At 45.4% G+C, this 18488-nt stretch overlaps 1 protein-coding gene across 4 annotated transcripts in view; it reads right to left on the reverse strand.

Annotated features, from left to right (window-relative positions):
- Eml1 (EMAP like 1) overlaps window positions 1-18488 on the reverse strand; it is a 156458-nt gene that overhangs the window by 42426 nt on the left and 95544 nt on the right. For all 4 annotated transcript variants that reach the window (XM_048431260.3, XM_087911517.1, XM_085697913.2 and 1 more), the window contains exon 4: window positions 3519-3650. In XM_048431260.3, coding sequence (XP_048287217.3) covers window positions 3519-3650 — 132 coding nt within the window. The remainder of the gene's footprint in view (window positions 1-3518; window positions 3651-18488) is intronic.

The raw sequence follows: 18488 nt of genomic DNA on the forward strand, positions 1-18488 counted from the left end.
GATTAGTGTACTGGCTACATCACATTCTTCTTTCAGAATGTTATTGCTGACTCCCTATTTAAATTTAATAAGTACTTCGTGGTGACAAGACTCATTATGTAATTATTAATATTCATTTGCCATGAATATTACATAAAGTAAAATATTACATTGCCTTACATTGCTTTTGTCTCGAACGGAAGAGTTGTCAGTGCAGGGATTAAATGCTGTTCAAATTCTGAGGCGGGGTAAAAGCAAGTATTCTTGCATGTTAAACAGCCTAAGATGGGAAGGTGAAGACTGTACCAAGTCACAAGCAAGGCTGGCACCTCCACTGACGACTTCTAAAGAAAATGAGATATGGGAGCAAAAACATGGAAAGCCTAATAAAGAATACAGCTCTAAAGAAAAGAAGAGCACACCTGCCTTGGGAGACGTTCCTGCGTTCAGGGAATGCTCAGGGCGTGCCAAACACTTATTTTCTGCTCAAGAGAGAAGAGTTGCGCAAGGCATACAGAATAGCCCTATAGTTACTCTCACTGATGTTGAGGAATACAGACATTGGTGTGGCATTCTCACACCAATGACAGCTTTGCATGTGGGGTGTGACACAGAGTATTGTGGTTACTAATGTGTGAGGTCTGAGTTCAGAGATCTGGGTGACATCGGTGCCCTTCTACCTATGTGTCAATGGCTGCCCTCAGAGGAAGTGGAAGGGCCTCCAGCCAGAACCAACCCTTCTGCAGCCAGTGCACAACAGGTGTCTGGCTGGCAGCTGGGAGGATCATGAGGCGGGCCATCCATCCACAGAATCACAGTTAGATTGTGTCAAAATCTGAGCTGTGTGCAGTGGCCGGGGCCATTCATACAGATGTGGTGTGGGAGAATTGTCTGTATTCTGTCAATCATATTTTAATAAAACGCTGATTGGCCAGGCAGGCAGTATAGGCAGGAAAGCCAGACATAAAGTAGAGGTGGAGGAAAGAGACTGGGAGTATTCTAGGAAGCTCCTTCTGTGACTCCTACGTAGACCACCGAAGAAGCAATACGTAAGCTGACAGCTGAGAAAGGTACTGAGCCGTGTGGCTAATGTAGATAAGGATAATGGGGTAACATAAGTTATAAGAGCTAATAAGAAGCCTGACCTAATGGGTCAATCAGTTTATAACCTAATGTAGACTCCGTATGATTTTCTTTGGGACTTGCCAGCTGTGGGGTACTGGGCAGGACAGAAACCCCAACAAGCCGGCCCCCATGCTACACAGATGTAATTAAACCTGTCAACCCAAAGAAAAGGCGGGTCACTTCAGAAATCATAAGTCACTTTTGCCTTACACTTGAGGAGGAGCCGGCTGAGAAGTTCAGGAAGCCTCACGTGTTGTCTTCCTGGGCCCTGCTGCCCAGCACAGATGACCCTGTACTGAGCACCAAGCACTGGCGTTGTCTTCCCAGTTAGCACGGAGTGACAAGACGAGGCCCCAAAGTCTCAAAACCACAGAGGAAAAACCAGGGCTCTCCAAAGTGAAGGTGCCCAGATCTTTCCACGAACTTTCCATTCAGAATCTCATGGCCTACGGAACTGAAAAGGCAGATCCTTTCAGAGGGGAGGCAGCCCCAGGGCAGGGAGAAGCGAGCCTGTCTTCATCTTTGAGGTCACAGGAGAATTCCCTGGTCCCACCCCAGCCCCAGCTTTCCTCTGGTACTAGCCTAGAACCCAAGGGTTCCTCAGTAAGCCTCAGGGCCTGGGGTGCGAAGCTGGAGCTGGTCAGGCAGTGCCCACATTGCTAGCTGGACCCGATCACTCCTGTTGCTAGCCCAACAGGCTCCCCAAAGTATCCTCCAGCATCGGTGGGGCCCCAAGTGTCCTCTCTGAACCCCCTGGCAGCATGATGGCCTGGGTGGTCTCTTGGTTGCAATGAGATGGAGGGTTTGGCTTCAAGTGAACGCGTTCAGTGGCCAGGATTATTTTTAGAAAATGATTTGCAAATATTCCCATTCTCTCATTTCCAAATCAAAATTCCTTCCCGGGGCATTTCTCAAAAATCCCTTTGTAAATATCTTTTATGGAAATATTTACCCAGTACATTAACCAAAGCCACGGGATTTAAAGGATAAGACAGGTCTAGAGTTTACACAATGCAGATTCTTTCTGGAAATTCCTAATCAAAATCGGATGTTCGGACGACCTGCCAAAATCTAGACATTTCAAACCAGCACCAAACTCAGCCTGAATTCCATTCAGAGCAGCCTCTGGCCACCACTCTCTGTGGCCACCTGGCCTCACTGCTAAGGTCTCCCACTCACCCGCCCCTCCATTAGCATGAGATTAGCATAACCCTCCCCTAAGAAGCACTAAAGTCTGAGAAGATGAGTCCGTGGTTTCTGAAATTGTCAGCTGACCGTGAACACAACTTACCACACAATATAGAGAGGTGTCAATATTTTTTAAAGTTGTTTTATTTTATGTGTATGGATGTTTTGCTTGCATGTATGTCTGCGCACCACATGTGTGCAGTATGCAGGTAGAGAGGGTATCAGAGCTCCTGGAACTGGAGTTACATACAGGCTGCTATATGGGTGCTACATGGGTGCTGAGAATCGAACCCAGGCCCTCTGGAAGAACAGCCAGTGGTCTTAATGCCAAGACAGCCCTTCCTCCTCCTCCCATTCCTTCTACAAAGATCCTTTTCAGAGCTAGAACTGAGGAGTCCAAGCATCCCTTACAAGACTGAATCCCCACATAGTTTCAAACTTGGAAGCTTTACAGTCTGTGGTTTGGAACCAACTGTGTTCTGACTAAGCCGTCTCCCTACATGAACATCTAAAAAGAAGCAAGTTTAACCTCTAAAACTCAGCCTCCTTCCAAGACTTCACAGCGCAGAAGAACTAAAATCAGAATTCAGTAAGAGCAAGGGCCACACGAGGCAGACAGGCACAGGAACCTCACCAACACAACACATTCTTAAACCCGGCTGTTAATGCGCCAAAAACTAGCTGTTGTGAGTAAAACATTGCTATGTGATTCATGGGTATCTCTCATAATCTGCTGCAAACGAAACTCATAGAAACTTTAAAGTTAGGAGTAAGTGCAGGACAAGATACCAGAATGGAAAACGATTCACAATTCTGGCGTTAGCTCACTCTCAAAAACAGCCCCCGAGTGAGTATAAAGGCACAGCTTTCAACCGGTCTATCCCAGAAAGCACTGCTGACAAGCTTTAAACATTCCAGCAAAATTAATTTCAAGATTAATTTAGGAGGGTGTATTGGTGATGGGAGGTGCCACACCTGGCAGTTCAGATCCTCTTCCTGAGCTAATTCTCAGACACGGCTTTACTAGTATCCGTGTTAGTATTATTAACTCAGACAGTGGGGGCTAGAAATCTGAGTTACAGGTTTTCAGGCTCTCGTCATCCCTGTCCCCCATGTCCCCCCAACCCCACCATTAATGCAATCTCAGAGCTCGGACAGGGCCTTCCTTCTGAGGTGTCCCTTAGGTAGTAAAATGTCGGAAGGTATTGACAGTAGGGCTTCCTTACCTCTCGTTGTTCTTCTTGCCACTGGAGGAACTGCTGGTAGAGCCTGTGCGGTTCCGGCTTCCTTTGGAATCCCCGGAGCTCTCCCTCCGGCCACCTGGGGACACTCGTTCAGAAGAGCTGGTCCTATTGATGCTGCAAGAAAGACGGGCAGGTGAGAATGAGGCCTCCACAGGTGACTGGCCTTCGCTGCTGAGCATATTGAGGTACATGGGGTACACACTCAGGCCATCATACTGCCATGTAGACATTTAAAAGACAGAGGGGTCCAAAAGCCTTACTAAAGAGATCAAAAGGCTCCCACAAGGTCACCTGGAATCCCTACCCATGCTCACTGCCTTTGCAACTGAAGCAAGTGACTCAGTTTAGAGTCACAGAGGAAACTGAGTCACAGACACCCTATATACCGTGGGAGGGCTGCTCTTGGAGGGTGCTTCAGTCTGGATCAGTGGCACTTAGCCAAGGGTGACATTATCCCTCAGGAGACATCTGGTAATATCTAGAGGCATTTCCGGTCATCACTTGGGAAAGGGGCTGCTACTAAAGTGGTTGGTAGAGGCAGAGAGACTGCAGATCATCCTGCAATGCTTGGGGCATCCCTCAGCAGAGGGGTACAACAGCACTGGCTCAGGAGAACTCATGCCAAAAGCACAGCAGGGACAAATGCAGACAGGGTGCCAGAGGTCATGGCAGAAGCATCTGCCACAGGCGAACTGTCTTTATTGAGAGACTGAGAGCACACACACAAGCACTCAGCTTCAGGCATACGATGATCAGGACTGGAATGGTGGGGGGGGGGGGGCTGGGAAAGAGCCAACAAGGGCTGGAATGTGTCAAAATTATCCACACAGAAGAACCCGGTCTAAAGAAGCCTTCTGCTTGTGCCTTTTCCTGAGATGCCGTCCCCAGATGCATACAAATGGAACACTCACCACTAATAAACTATACATTTATTTGAAAACAGTTCTTTGGTGTACATATGATTTCCCACTGCTGAAAAGAGAGCCAGTTTGCATGCTAATGATGTGATTGTTTGATTTTGACATGAAGATTTAAATATTAGTTGTGGATCTGATGCTACAGGGTGTAGAGCATCTTCAGTGTCTATCAGAACTCATTGATATTCTGGTTGAGTAACTGTGGATGCTAAGAACTCTACTTCATGTAAATTTGTAGTACGAAGTGACAGAAGTATAGTTTAGGACCACATCAGAACTTGTTGGAAATTCTGTGCTAAAACAAAATCTATTCAGTGATTTACAAAATTCAAGGCTGTAACTTGAACAGCAATTCAAAGATTATTTTATTTTTGTTTTTATTATGCATATGCACAGGGTGCGGGTATGGGTGTGTGTGTACATACATGTGCGCACCCACGCACATACTGATCACTGGAGGCCAGAAGAGGGCATTGGATCCTCTGGTGCTGGAGGTCAGGCAGCTGAAAGTTACCCAGTGTGGGTTCTGGGGACCAAATTTTGCAAGAGCAGCATGTGATCTTAACCACTGATCCATCTCTGCAGTCTCAAACAGCAATTTTAAAAATTCACACATTCTAACACCACAGAATTCAAAGAATATTATTAGAGACTTACATGTGGAGGAAGGACAGTAAGAAAATACTGACTAAGCCATTATGTACCTACAGGAGCAGCAGAGTTTATATATATAGTAAAAACTCCACAGTTCATTATAGCACGATTGGTAATAACCCAGAGACAGAAACTGGGGTTCAACCTGACAATCAGAAAAGCAAAATAGCCAGTCACTGGCTCCTACCTCTACCTCAGTCTGAAATGGTGATCCTGCCTCCAGGAATCTTAGAGCTGTCTCCTCCCATCTTATATGTCTCTCTAGTGTTGAGAGTAAAGGCGTGCACCACTGGGATTAAAGATGTACACCACTATCACCCAGTTTCTGTGGCTACTGGTCACCACTGCCTGGTCTGTAAGGCTGATCAGTGTGGCTGTTTTACTCTCAGAACTTCAAGCAAGCTTTGTTTATAAAAATACAAAACTACAATTTATAACACACAATAGCCTGGAATCTGGGCCTACGTGCTTCGGGCTAAGTTCCCTGGCATTGCAGGCATGATGGCGTGTACAGGGCAAAGCGCACACTGTGTTCAGAACCGAGGTTGCCGTGAAGTCACACAATGCCACGTCGGTGGGTGCTGCCAGAAACCTCTGGTTCATTATGCGTCTAATTTTGAGCTACTTTTTGCCTCCTGGTTGTTCAGAAATCTTTTACTCTTGCCTTTTTATTCATAAAACTCTCATGATCCTCATACATGCTTGTCACACACAGTTGAAAGTATGGTCTAGGAGAAAGCAATGAATGCATAGGAATTCCAGGTGTGTGTTGTAGTGCACACCTTTAAACCTAACACTTGGGAGGCAGAGGCCGGCAGATCTCTAAGTTCAAGGCCACCCTGGTCTATAAATCAAGTTCCAGGACAACCAGGGCTGTTACACAGAGAAACCCTGTCTCAACACACACACACACACACACACACACACACACCATATATATATATGATATGTATATATACGATATATATGTATATATGATATGTATATATACTGATATATACATATATTGGATATATATCCAATGGACACAACAAGGAGCCTGGGAACAGTGAAAACTGAATGTCCCCCTCCCAAAGCACCCAACAGTTTCACTCACTGAAACCCTGACTGTACCACTGTTGGAGATGTGGTCCTTTGGGAGGTAATTAGGTCAAGAGAATGGAATGATCCCTAATGAATGTGGTTAGTGACTCCATAAAAGGGGCCCCTGAGAGCCTTTCTCCTCCCTGAGACACAGTGAGAAGCAGGCTGCAAGCCAGAAGAGGATCTCACAGAACCTGGTGAGTGACAGAATCCTACTTCCAAACCATGAGCAACCAACCACTTCCTCTTCTGTGGCTTGTCAGTCAACAGACTTGCGGCATTGTGGTAAAGCAGCCAAAACTCCCTAGGTGAGCCTATGGCCAGTACAGGCTTCTCTGGGAGCCACTTACCTTCCTTGAAGGCCAGTCTTGAGATCTTTCCACAATGCAAGCCAGTCTTGCATTCTTTGCAGAGCCTCACACGGGTCAAAATGGATGAACTAAATGGATGAAATAATGAAGCTTCATCCTCTGCTCCTGCTACAGGCAGAGTCAGGCTGTTCCATGCTCAAGACGAGCCAGTATGGCTGGACACATGGAGCTTGGTGGTTACATGTACAAGCGTGCAACTCACATCACGGTTGGGACAGGACTAATCATCTGGTGGCTATCGAAGGGTGTCTCTGTGGCAGAGATGTAGGGAAGGCAGCAAGAGTAAAGGGAAGAAAATGAGGAAAGCTCCCCACCCCCCAGGAAAGTGCCTTTTTAGGAGCAGGTTGAAAAGCTGCCATGGAATCAGGTAGCAGAGACAGGACAGAGAGCCTGGCAGCACCGCACAGAGGAGTAAGATTATCGCAGGAGCTATGAAGGACATGCCCCATGGGGGGAAGACAGGACATCAAATCTCATAAAGTAGTGGGCAGAAGCTGAGGGACCTAAGACACAGGACCCCGCCAGGGCCGAGTTCCAGGGTGAAACCACCCCTGTGTGCCTCCAGCCCGGAATGTCCCTGCTGGGTTCCTGTCACTCAGCCATCTTCCTTTCTTGTCATTCTTTCCCTCCTTGATCTATTCCTCCCTCAGCCCAGCCTTCAGCCCTCTTCCTTGACAGTAACCTTGTGTTTCTCAGAGTGAGCATATGCACTCCAAGTGACGGCGGCCATGACCATGTTTACACACGGTCTTCCTGGTGACTGCAGGAGCTTTGACTCTGTGCCACCAGGCATCTGAACAGAGGCTCTGGATGGGCGTGCCTAAAGGTCAGCACATGGTTTGTTCATTTTTTTTTTATGTTTTGTTTTAGAATGCTCAATTTGGGAACAAGAAAATGACATGTCTTAGGACAGCTCGATTTTTCTGAAACCTAAAATTACAGTCTGGAGATCAGAGAAACTGTTATGCCCAGGGTTCACCATCCTCCCAGGATGAAAACCTGTGGGAGCCGTTGAGAGGGCCCTAAGAGACGGCAGCGGCAGAAAGAGACCCAGAGCGTTGCCTCTACAGTGTCCTTGAGGGAGTTCGCGTTAAGTTCAAGGCAATTTATTGCCCTGATGGCGTGTAAAGCCCATCTATTATCCAACTATGGCGAACACTAACCAAACTGAAGCCGGCGCCTGGAAGAGGTGACAACGGATGTTGATGAAGGAACAGCGGCTGATGGGAACTGGATACTTCCCGTCTTACAGAGATTATTTCAGATTATTTCACTTAAATCTCACACATGAGCTGCAAGAATATCATCATCCTCGGTTTACAGATGATGAAAATAAATTCAGGGATATCCAGTGACTTGTCTGAGCCCCTGAGAGTGGTTGGGTTAGTGGCTGCAGCCCATGCTCTCTCTGCTGGTCACCTGACCAGGACCTTCCTGCAGGGAGCCTCCTTAGTCACTCAGTAGCGATGTCAAAGGGGTTATGTTCCCGCAGGGCTTTGAGGAACACCAGCTCTACATATCTGATAAGTTTCTATAGTTCCAATATATAACAAAGTGATATGGTTACACAGCCTAAGCCTGGCCACATGGGAGGCCCTGGATAGAGTCATTAAGCCATCATGTTGGAGTGAGGGGAATGAGGATTACACAGCAGATCTAAGCTCCCTCACCTTGGCATTGATCTGTTCAGAGTTCTGTCCACACATGAGAGTGTCAGTGTGGGAAAGCATGTTGTGTTCTAGATGTATTTATTTTTATTTTATGTGTATAAACGCTTGCTTGTGTGTATGTATGCTATTACATGAATGCCTGGTGCTCAAGGAGACCAGAAGAGGGCATCAGGGTCCCCAGAACCAGAGTTCTGTACAGTTGTAGGCTGCTGTGGGTGCTGGTAACTGAACCCAGACCTCTCCAAGAGCAGCCAGTGACCTTAACCGCTGAGCCGGCTCTCCAGCCCCAGCAGAAACTGTAATAAGCTTCAAGAAACTGAAGGCTGCAAGCATCAGAACAGACAGACACCATGTTCCGCTCACACAGCACAGCCTAATTCATCACAGCTCTTTTAGGGCATTTGTCATGTGCACATTTGCATCAAAATGTTAAACTTTAAGAAGGAAAGTTACTATTGTCCTATATGCAGGGGGGAAAAAGAAACAAGACATTTCCTTTTGAGAACCAAGAGCCCTTATGAATTAAAGAGGATTTAGGAGGACTCAGATGGAGGACTGAAAACAAAAGCTTGGAGACATTGCAGCAACAAGGGCAGCCAGAGAGAGTGGGGCTGTGACTCACTGCAGGAAGCTCCCTTTAATCACCAGCAGGGAATATCAAAGACCTTATAGTCCCTCTGGACAGCAGACGAAAACAATGCTCTTTATCTGGGACATGGCAGGGGTACCAGCTTGCAAGAGGCCTCACAATAACACAGCACATCTCTTGGTGATTGCGGGAGGCTGAGTGTTTTCCGTGCACAAACACCAGTATCTCTTCCCATCTGCTTCTCTGTCCCCACACCCGACCCCAAACTTCTAAGGCTGAAGAGACAGCAGCTTTTTTATTTCATTATATATGTGCTGAAGAATTCTTGCCAATTTGAGTCTCGGATCTGATAAAAATTTCTGCAGAGGAGATGTGTGACATTCCTCCTTGTGATGAGATAATAGCTCTCAGCCCAAGAAGCTAGAATTATGGCTTTCTGTCATTAGATGATTTGAACTCAAGAAATGTATTTTTCCAAAATGTTACAAAAAGGCCCTGAATACTTACAATGAGGGGGATCTGTAGCAGAGCTCTCAGAACTGGGTTTCTGCCAGTGAATTAAAAGCTGTGACCCCACTCAACAAACAGCAGGCATTGACCATGTCTTCTGGGCTATGCTGAGTACGGCAGGGACCAGGGTCGTAGGGGCTTTATGCCCTGCATATCATGACATATCTAATTCTGATAGGCTGAGATGACATGCTTTAATAATTAAATAAAAATGTTCTTTCCTATCATTATGATAAATATGGATTAAAATGTGTCTTTCAAAAATTCCTTCCTCATTTTGTGTGTGTGCTGTGTGGTGCATGTTGGTGTAAGGACATGTGCGTGTGGGAGCCCAAGAAGCGTGTCGCGTGTCTTCTCTACTGCTCTCTGCCCTTTCCCCTTGGAACAGGGTCTCTTACTGAACTTGAAACTGAGCTGGCGGGTCAGTGACTCCCCAGAATCTTCCCATCTCAGCCTCCTACAGCGCTGGGGATTCACACATGCACAACCACCCCAGATTTCTTTGTGGGGGTGCTGAGGACCTTAACTTAGACCCTCAGGCTAGCGTAGCAAGCACTCTTACCCACCAAGCCATCAGCCCAGTCCCTAAAACCGTTGTGACAGGACACGAGTACTTCCCCAGAAACACCACCGTAGAAAGTCCTGGAGAAGAAAAGCATTTGCTGAACTGCATGGCTCCCCTTCCACAGAAAAATGACTACTTGAGATATGGGAACGGCCTGGTTTCTGATAGCCAGCAGGGGCCAGTTGGTTCTTCCTTCCTTAACACCATAACCACCCTTCTCCATCTTATTACCGACAACAGATGCAAAACCTACATTCCATTAACAATGCCATTGTATTGGATCTGAGTACAAAGACATATATTAGATAGCAGGGTCTTACCCTTCATTCCAGTTACACCTGGAACTCTTTTTTTTTTTAAATTGTAACACTGCTTGGCTCAGGCTTCTTATTAATTAACTCTTACGTCTTGAATTAACCCATTTCTATTATTCTGTATTTTACACGAGGCTGGTGTTTTACCGGTGAGGTTAGGGCATCATGGACCTGGAACTCTTATAAACTGCCCCTAGCTATAATACACACCACTGGTTTGGTGCTGGCGGCAAGCCAACTGTCTCCGGCTCCCAAGTACTGAGACGATAGAGATAGTAGTCCTGCCCAGTCTAGAAATGACTTTTCTAAAAAAATCAACAGAAGTCAGATTTTGTTTTCTGGCTCTTTGCATGGCGTGTGTTTCTGGCATTGACTTCTGCCAGGTCACGTATCCAACAGACTGACTGTTTTTCCAAAGGGCCATTGGCTGTTTGGAAGCAACAGCTACTTCACTCTTTCGGTCTCAGACTGGCACAGAGCATTTTTAAAATGATGCCTGTACCAGGTTTGTTCGGATTTCTGCTCACACTCACACCCCAGTTGTTTTTCTCTGTTAACTCCCCACTCCCCAAGCCCCCAGGACAATGAGCAACTGTCTCTTTCTTGTGCACAGGGAAACTGATGGTCTCAGTAGTCTACAGAGCAAGGTGTGACCTACTATATCTTCCTTTGATTTTCTGCCCTTTTTCCTCTGACAAAATAGAAAGAAAACCTCTTCCCAAGGATTCCCAAACAAGGGAGCACAGTCCCAGACTAAGTTTTAATTGGCAACACAATGCACGGCCGACCGCTGGGGCTGGACTGCTTCCAAAGGGGATTTTGTTCTCGAGCACCAGGCTAACAGTCCCAGAGCCTTCTGCTGAAAACAAACACACACCATGCGTGCCCCCCAGATGTCCCAGCTTGGTTCATTTGGAGTCACGATTACAACATTCTTCATGATTGTAAATGTGTTTATGGAGCCCGGCCTCCACCCTGTTTTAACCTCCACGTTCAGGAAGGCTGGCTGGCTTCTTTCTGCTGTCAGAAACCTTTCCTAATGAGAGCCACTTCTTCACATCACATCTAGAGGCGGCTGTTCCTACGTCTAGCTTCCCCAGTGAATGGGATGCATACCCCTTGAAGCCCACGGCAGCCAGGAGAACCACAGCCCTCCTCATTCTCAGCACTGAGTCTAGCAAACCACACACAGCCAGTCCGAAGCTCCACGCTGAGAACAGCAGAGCAGGTGAATTGGATGGATCGCTTTGTAAATTGAAAAAGAAGTCTAGCTGGGGGCGTAGCTCACTGGTAGTGATTGCCCAGCATGCATAAGATCCTGAGTTTGAATCCCAGTACCACAAAAAGTGTCAATACTACAAGTGGGAGGGGGAGAAGATTGGAAAGAAGGAAAAGGAAAGTCTACAGACCTAGAGAGGGCATGTTTGAGCACACACACTCACTTACACTTGCACCTTACACTTGCATGCATGCACACTAGGGAGGGCATGTTTGAGCACACACACTCACATACACTTGCACCTTACACTTGCATGCATGCACACAGCATTGTAGCTATGAGTCATAATTTTTTTCCCTCCTTCTCTCCCTCTTCCGATAATACTGCTGATAGCCCTCACTACCCCAGAGCCCTTCCTACTGAGCTGACATGAGGCAAAGACCGAGTTACCACCTCACTTCACACCTTGGCAAACCAGGAAAAACAAAATAGAGGGCTGACAGAGGAAAGGAACCAGTGAAGATCAGTACAAGAGACATGGGCATAAAACAGGAAAGCCATGGGAAGGAAAAGCAGCAATCCCAGGAGCTGGTTTTATAAAAAGATCAGCAGAATCCAAATACTTTCAGTGAAACTAAAAGAGGCCCAGAGAGAGGAGTTTAAATACTTAACGGGTGAACTGGAAGAATGACCATTGCAACTGACGTCACCCAGGAATATAAAGAATTATAAGAGACTGCTATGAATAACTGTACATTGGCAAATTGGACAGCCCAAAGGAAGTGGATACAGTCCTAGTAGATGTCCTACTAAGAATGAATCATAAAGAAATTAAAATATGAACAAACCCCTAATTAACAAGGAGTCTGAGCAGCAATAAAAACACCTCCCAAAGAAAGCCCCAAACCAATTGGCTTCACTGGAGAGTTCTATCAAACACCGAAAGAATAATTGGCATCAACCCTCCTCTTCAGAACTGAAGGGGAAAAAATAGTTCTGACTTCCTTCTATGTGACAAGTACCACTTTGATAACAAAACCAGAGAGAGACACTACAAGAAGGCCAATATCCTTGATGAAAATGTATTAAAAGATCTGCCTTTAATCCCAGAACTTGGGAGGCAGAGGCAGGCAGATCTCTGAGTTTGAGGCCAGCCTGGTCTACAGAACGAGTTCCAGGACAGCCAGGGCTACGCAGAGAAAACCTTGTCTAGAAAAAAAATAGGGGGGGGGGGGTGAGATTGAACAGAACCAACAGGGACTTATAATTTGAATGAAAAGGTATCTCGACAGATCAGAATCAAACAATGTGGTAATCACAGTAACAGGTGAAGAGCAAACATCACACAATCATCTCAGTTGATGCAGAAAAAGCCTTTGAGGGTCAGTGAGGTTCAGTAGGTAAAGATATTTGTCATTCAAGCTTGAAAATTGAGTTTGATCAAGCTTGGGACCCATGTGGTAGGAGAAAACCAACTCCTGGAAGTAGTCCGCTAACCCCACATGCATGTTATGGCATGCACACATGCCAGTGAAACAATAATAAATAAAATATAATAAAAATTTTTAAAAAGAAAGAAGTGTTCAAAAACCCTTTCATGATAAAGACACTCAAAAGAACTAGGAACAGAAACTGACTACTTCCCACACTGCAGAAGTTATACAGGAGACCACAGCTAATGTACACAAGGATGGAAGGGGGGGAAATTCTCTCCAAGAGTGGGAGAAGAGCAGCAAGGCTCATGGGTGCCTCTAGCATCCAGCATAGTAAATACTAGGAATCCGTGCCACAGCAGTTAGACAAGAAAATGTAAACCATCCACAGTGGAAAGGAAAGGCACACCTCTGTGGACAACAAATACTAATGTGCAAAATGAAGCACAAAGTTTTTAAAAAAAACACACACACACACACAAAAAAAAAAAAAAAAACTACGTAGGGAGAGAGAAGTCCTGGGTTGAATGTGTATTGTTTGTCCTGGCCATGGCCATGTCAGAAACCTCAGTGTCTCAGCCTGTGATAGGGACAGCGCCTGCCTCCGGTCCAAGTGTAGATTCTAACAGTGTGTACGGAAAATGCCCACAGTATCTCTCTCCTCCAGATTTTTACAGGCTGCCCTACCAAGATTAGCTAAACATGCCTCCCTGTTCAACCGTACATAATAACTCCACCTTCTTGATTTTCTGTACACAATAACCCACTTCCTTGTTTAGTTGTATCTGTGTGATAATCTTTCCTCCTCGATCAATTGTCTATAATAACAACTAAGCTTCCACAATGCTGAGGCGTCTTTATCCAAGAGCCTAGACCAGCAGACCCCAGATCTTCTGTGTGTGTATGTATGTATGTGTGTATGTATGTCTTCTGTGTATGTATGCATGTATGTATGTGTGTATATATGTCTTCTGTGTATGTATGTATGTCTTCTGTGTATGTATGTATGTGTGTATTATGTCTTCTGTGTATGTATGTATGTATGTATGTGTGTATATGTCTTCTGTGTATGTATGTATGTCTTCTGTGTATGTATGTCTTCTGTGTGTGTATATATGTCTTCTGTGTATGTGTGTATGTCTTCTGTGTATGTATGTCTGTGTGTATTATGTCTTCTGTGTATGTATGTATGTGTGTATGTATGTCTTCTGTCTATGTATGTATGTGTGTATGTATGTCTTCTGTGGATGTATGTATGTGTTATGTATGTATGTCTTCTATGTATCTATGTCTGTCCCTGATTCATTCCCTCACTGCCCTATTTCAGTCCATCTCTGGAGCTATGCAGGATGCGGCAAAAAAAAACAATCTCAGGGAAATTTCAAGATTAAAAAAAAAATCAACAGACAAAAATCAGGTGTATTTCCATATGATCTGAAAAGAAATAAAGACTACTTATTACAACATTAAAAATAACAAGCTACTTAGGACTAGTTTTCTCAGAAGGTAAGCTACAGGTGCACTATGAAACCATACAGTTTTGCTAAAAGAAAACAATAAGATGTAAATAAACAGAAAGACCATGCGTGTAGATCAGAAGACTCAGAGGCCAGAATACCTACAGCAGCCTATGGATTCAGTGCAGTCCTTAGTAAAACTGCAAAGGCAATTGTGCTAGTTAGTTTTTGTCAACTTGACACACATCAGACGGGCCAGTGGGCAAGTCTATACATGGGGCATTTTCTCGATTAATGATTGATGTGGGAGGCCCAGCCCATCATGGGCGGTGCCCCCTTGTGCATGTGTCCTGGGCTGTATAAGAAAGCAGGCAGAGCAAGAACAGCACTCCTTTATGAACTCTGCCTCGGTTCCTGCCTCCAGGTTCCTGCCTTAAACCCCTAACCTGGCTTCCTTTGATGATGCCCTGTGACCTGAAGCCAAACAAACCTTTTCTCTCCCAAGTTGCTTCATGGTGTTCATTACAGCAACAGAAAAGTGAACAAGACATGGGATTTGCAGAAATCGATAACCTCATACTCACCTGAAATCTCAACTCCCAACCCATCACCAAATCTCTCAGAAAAAAACAAAAGGTAGGGGTGAGGGAGGAAGTAAAGATAGAGGGCTCACATTTCCTGATTTTATAACCGCAATGATGAAGACATCAAACACTAGCAATGAAGATAGTTTTAGAGGCCAGTGGTTCAAAATAGTGAGTCCGGAAATAAACCTTTGCACAAATGGACAAAAGGTTGCTAATAAAGACAGCACGATTACCCAGTAGACAAAGAACAGACTCTTTAACAAATGAATGCTGGGAAACTGGAAATACACACATAAGGAGAATGAGGGTGGAGCTTTGCCTTATAGGATGTCTAAAAATTAACACCGAAGTGACTAATGACCTACAGTTAACACCTAAAACCTAAGTACCCCTAAAAGACAATCCAGGGGAGAAGGCTTAGAGTGTGGGGTTCAGTAATGGTTTCTTGAGCAGACACCAAAAACAAATATATTCTGCTGATCAGATCACAATCTACACGTCCCGAACACCTCTTGATATCAAAGCAAAGGATCAGCAGAACGGAAGACCAATCTAGGGAACTGGCAGGACATACCTGCAAGTCACACACCTAATAAGTGGTGAATATTCGATACATAAGGGCGTTCTACAGCTGCATGACAACAACATAATGCAATTCGAATACAGGGAGGTGGGGTGGTGCCACACACCTGTAAACTCAACACTATGGGAGCTGAGGCAGGAGAATACAAGAATCAGGATAACCTGGGCTATATAGCAAGATATTATCTCAAGAAGCACAAATACCTCAAGATAAGTAGGTATGTAAAGGTGCTGGGTAGATTTCTCTGAAGGAGATGTATAAATGGTTTACAATCATGTGAGAAAATGATCTAAGGTGCAAGGGCCAACAAGATGGCTCAGTAGGTAGAGCTATCTGTCTCCAAGCCTGACGGCTAGAGTTCCATCCTGGGGACCTACATGGTGCAAGGGAGAACCAACTTCTCCGAGTTTCCCTTTGACCTACACTAACAGGCACTCAGGCACACTCACACAAATAAATATAAATATAATAATAAATAAAATATAAAATAAAATAAAAAGCATAATTAAAAATTGTAAGAGCGACTGTAGTTATCCACATATTTAATCCCAGCACTAAGGAGGTAGAGTCAGGAGAATCTCAGTGTCAGTTCGAGGTCAGCCTGGTCCACATAGTGAGCTACGGGCCAGCCAGGGCTGCATAGATGGGGGGTGGGTAGAAATATAATTCAAAACTACATTGAGAGATCACCAACACCCACTGAAATGACAGCATCCAAAAGAAAAGAAAGCCAGGTTTCTTGTTTTACAAGGTTCATGCCTGTGATCTCATCTAGGAGGCCAGGGCAGGAGAGTCATCAGCTTAGAGCTAGCCTTGGCTACAGATGTAGACACTTTCCTAAACATAACCAAAACAAACAAGCAAAGAGAAAAGAAACTAACAAATGCTGACAGTTGGGAAAATTCCAACCCTGGTGCATTACTGGCAGGAATGTCAAATAATGCAGTTCTTATGAAAAATTGTCTGAAGATTTTCCAAAAGTTTAACTCAGAATTCCTACATGGCCCATCAGTCCTATCATGGACACACTTTCCAAAGGACTGAATGCCGTGTCCAGGGACAGCCGTGCCCAGCTGTGCTGACGGCGGCAATGTTATACTAGCGGAAACGTGGAAGCAATTCCCTGTCCCTCTCCGAATGGCAGATAACAAAATGAACCCTAACTATCCAGAGTTAATGGAATATCTCAGCCTTGAAAATGAAATTTGTGACCCACTACAGTTGACATGAACCGTGACCCACTACAGCTGACATGAGCCCTGAGAACACTATATTCAGCAGAGGAAAGTAGTCATCAAAGTGCAAATATGTAGCTCATATAAGTGTGGAAAATAGCCCAAAGGGGGCCAGCAAGATGCTCTGTGGGTAAAGGCACTTACTACCAAGCTCATGACCGGAGTGCTGCCCCCAGGGTCAACATGGTAGGTGAGAAATGAGTCCTACAAGCTGTCATCTGACCTTTATATGGACAGATAGTACACACGTGCACACACACCACACATACACACACGTGTGCACACAAACACACACAAGCACAAGCACACATACACACACAAACATACAGACACATACACACATGCACACACAAACATACACAGGCATACATACACGCACACATACACACAGAAACACACACAGACACATATTATTATTATTATTATTATCATTATTATTATAGTAGTTAAAACCATAGAATCAGAGGGAAGAGGGGCAATGCCAGAGGCTGTGGGGACAGAAAGCAGAGTTATTGTTTAATGGGTGGAGAGATTACATTTTGTGAGTTGAAAGGCTCCGCTCATCTGCTGGACAACAATATACAAATATCCTACCCTGATGAACTACACCCACAAATGGGTAAGAGGGCAAATTTCATGTCAGGTGTTTTTTGATTACAGTTTTTTTAAAAAGACATAAAGCCCTGAAACTTACAGGAAAAAGTCAGTTTTGTTAGTCTTACGTCTAGTGAGCCAGAGTGCTTCCTGCCACTGTCAGACTCCAAAAGTCATTTTGTATTGGTTCTGAAAACGGATGATCCAAGCAAGAGTCTAAATATATAAGATGTGGCTAAGTGTAGCACTTCAGAGTTTTAAAAAGCACCACAAAACTGATTCTCTTGAAAATAATAATAATAATAAAAAAAATGAACGCACAAAACTCTACAGGGAGAAATGCAAGGAGAGCCTGCTTGGTGACAGGCAGAGCTCTCTGACCAATCCTATGCAGATTTCAAAGATGATATCACAACTTTAACACAGCCGCAGATGCGCATCCCTTTCAGGCCTTCCAGGCCGGACAGACTGATCTGAAACTGGCTCTACCTCATCACCTTTGGCCTACTTACAGCTTCTCCTCCCATCTGAATGACTCACTCATTCCTCATCTCGCTGACCCAAACCTCAGCACACTCCTCAGCTGCCACCCGGGAAACAACCATCAGCACCACGGACATCAGGAAGTTGTCCTCTTGGTTTTTACTTTCTCTGAAGTCTCCACCAACACTCTGTGACAGCTAGCCAGATGACAACATTGGCCCTAATAAAAGCAGAACCCCCCCAAAAGTTGAGCACTCTCCATGGGTCCCACCGACACCCTCTTTTTCCATGGATCTCTCAGTGATCGTGATGGTCACTTTTAATTGACAACCTGACATAAACAAAATAAAGAAGAGTGTGTGCATGTCAGGGGGAGGGGTGCCTAAGCCGTGCTGGTCTGCAGGTGTGCCTGAGCCGTGTGGGTCTGCAGGTGTGCCTGGGCCGTGTTGGTCTGCAGGTGTGCCTGGGCCGTGCTGGTCTGCAGGTGTGCCTGGGCCGTGTTGGTCTGCAGGTGTGCCTGGGCCGTGCTGGTCTGCAGGTGTGCCTGGGCTGTGCTGGTCTGCAGGTGTGCCTGGGCTGTGCTGGTCTGCAGGTGTGCCTGGGCCGTGTGGGTCTGCAGGTGTGCCTGGGTTATGCTGGTCTGCAGGTGTGCCTGGGCTGTGCTGGTCTGCAGGTGTGCCTGGGCCGT

This window comes from Myodes glareolus, chromosome 11 (genome assembly GCF_982192425.1).
Source record: "Myodes glareolus chromosome 11, mMyoGla1.1, whole genome shotgun sequence".
NCBI classification, from domain to species: Eukaryota; Metazoa; Chordata; class Mammalia; order Rodentia; family Cricetidae; genus Myodes; species Myodes glareolus.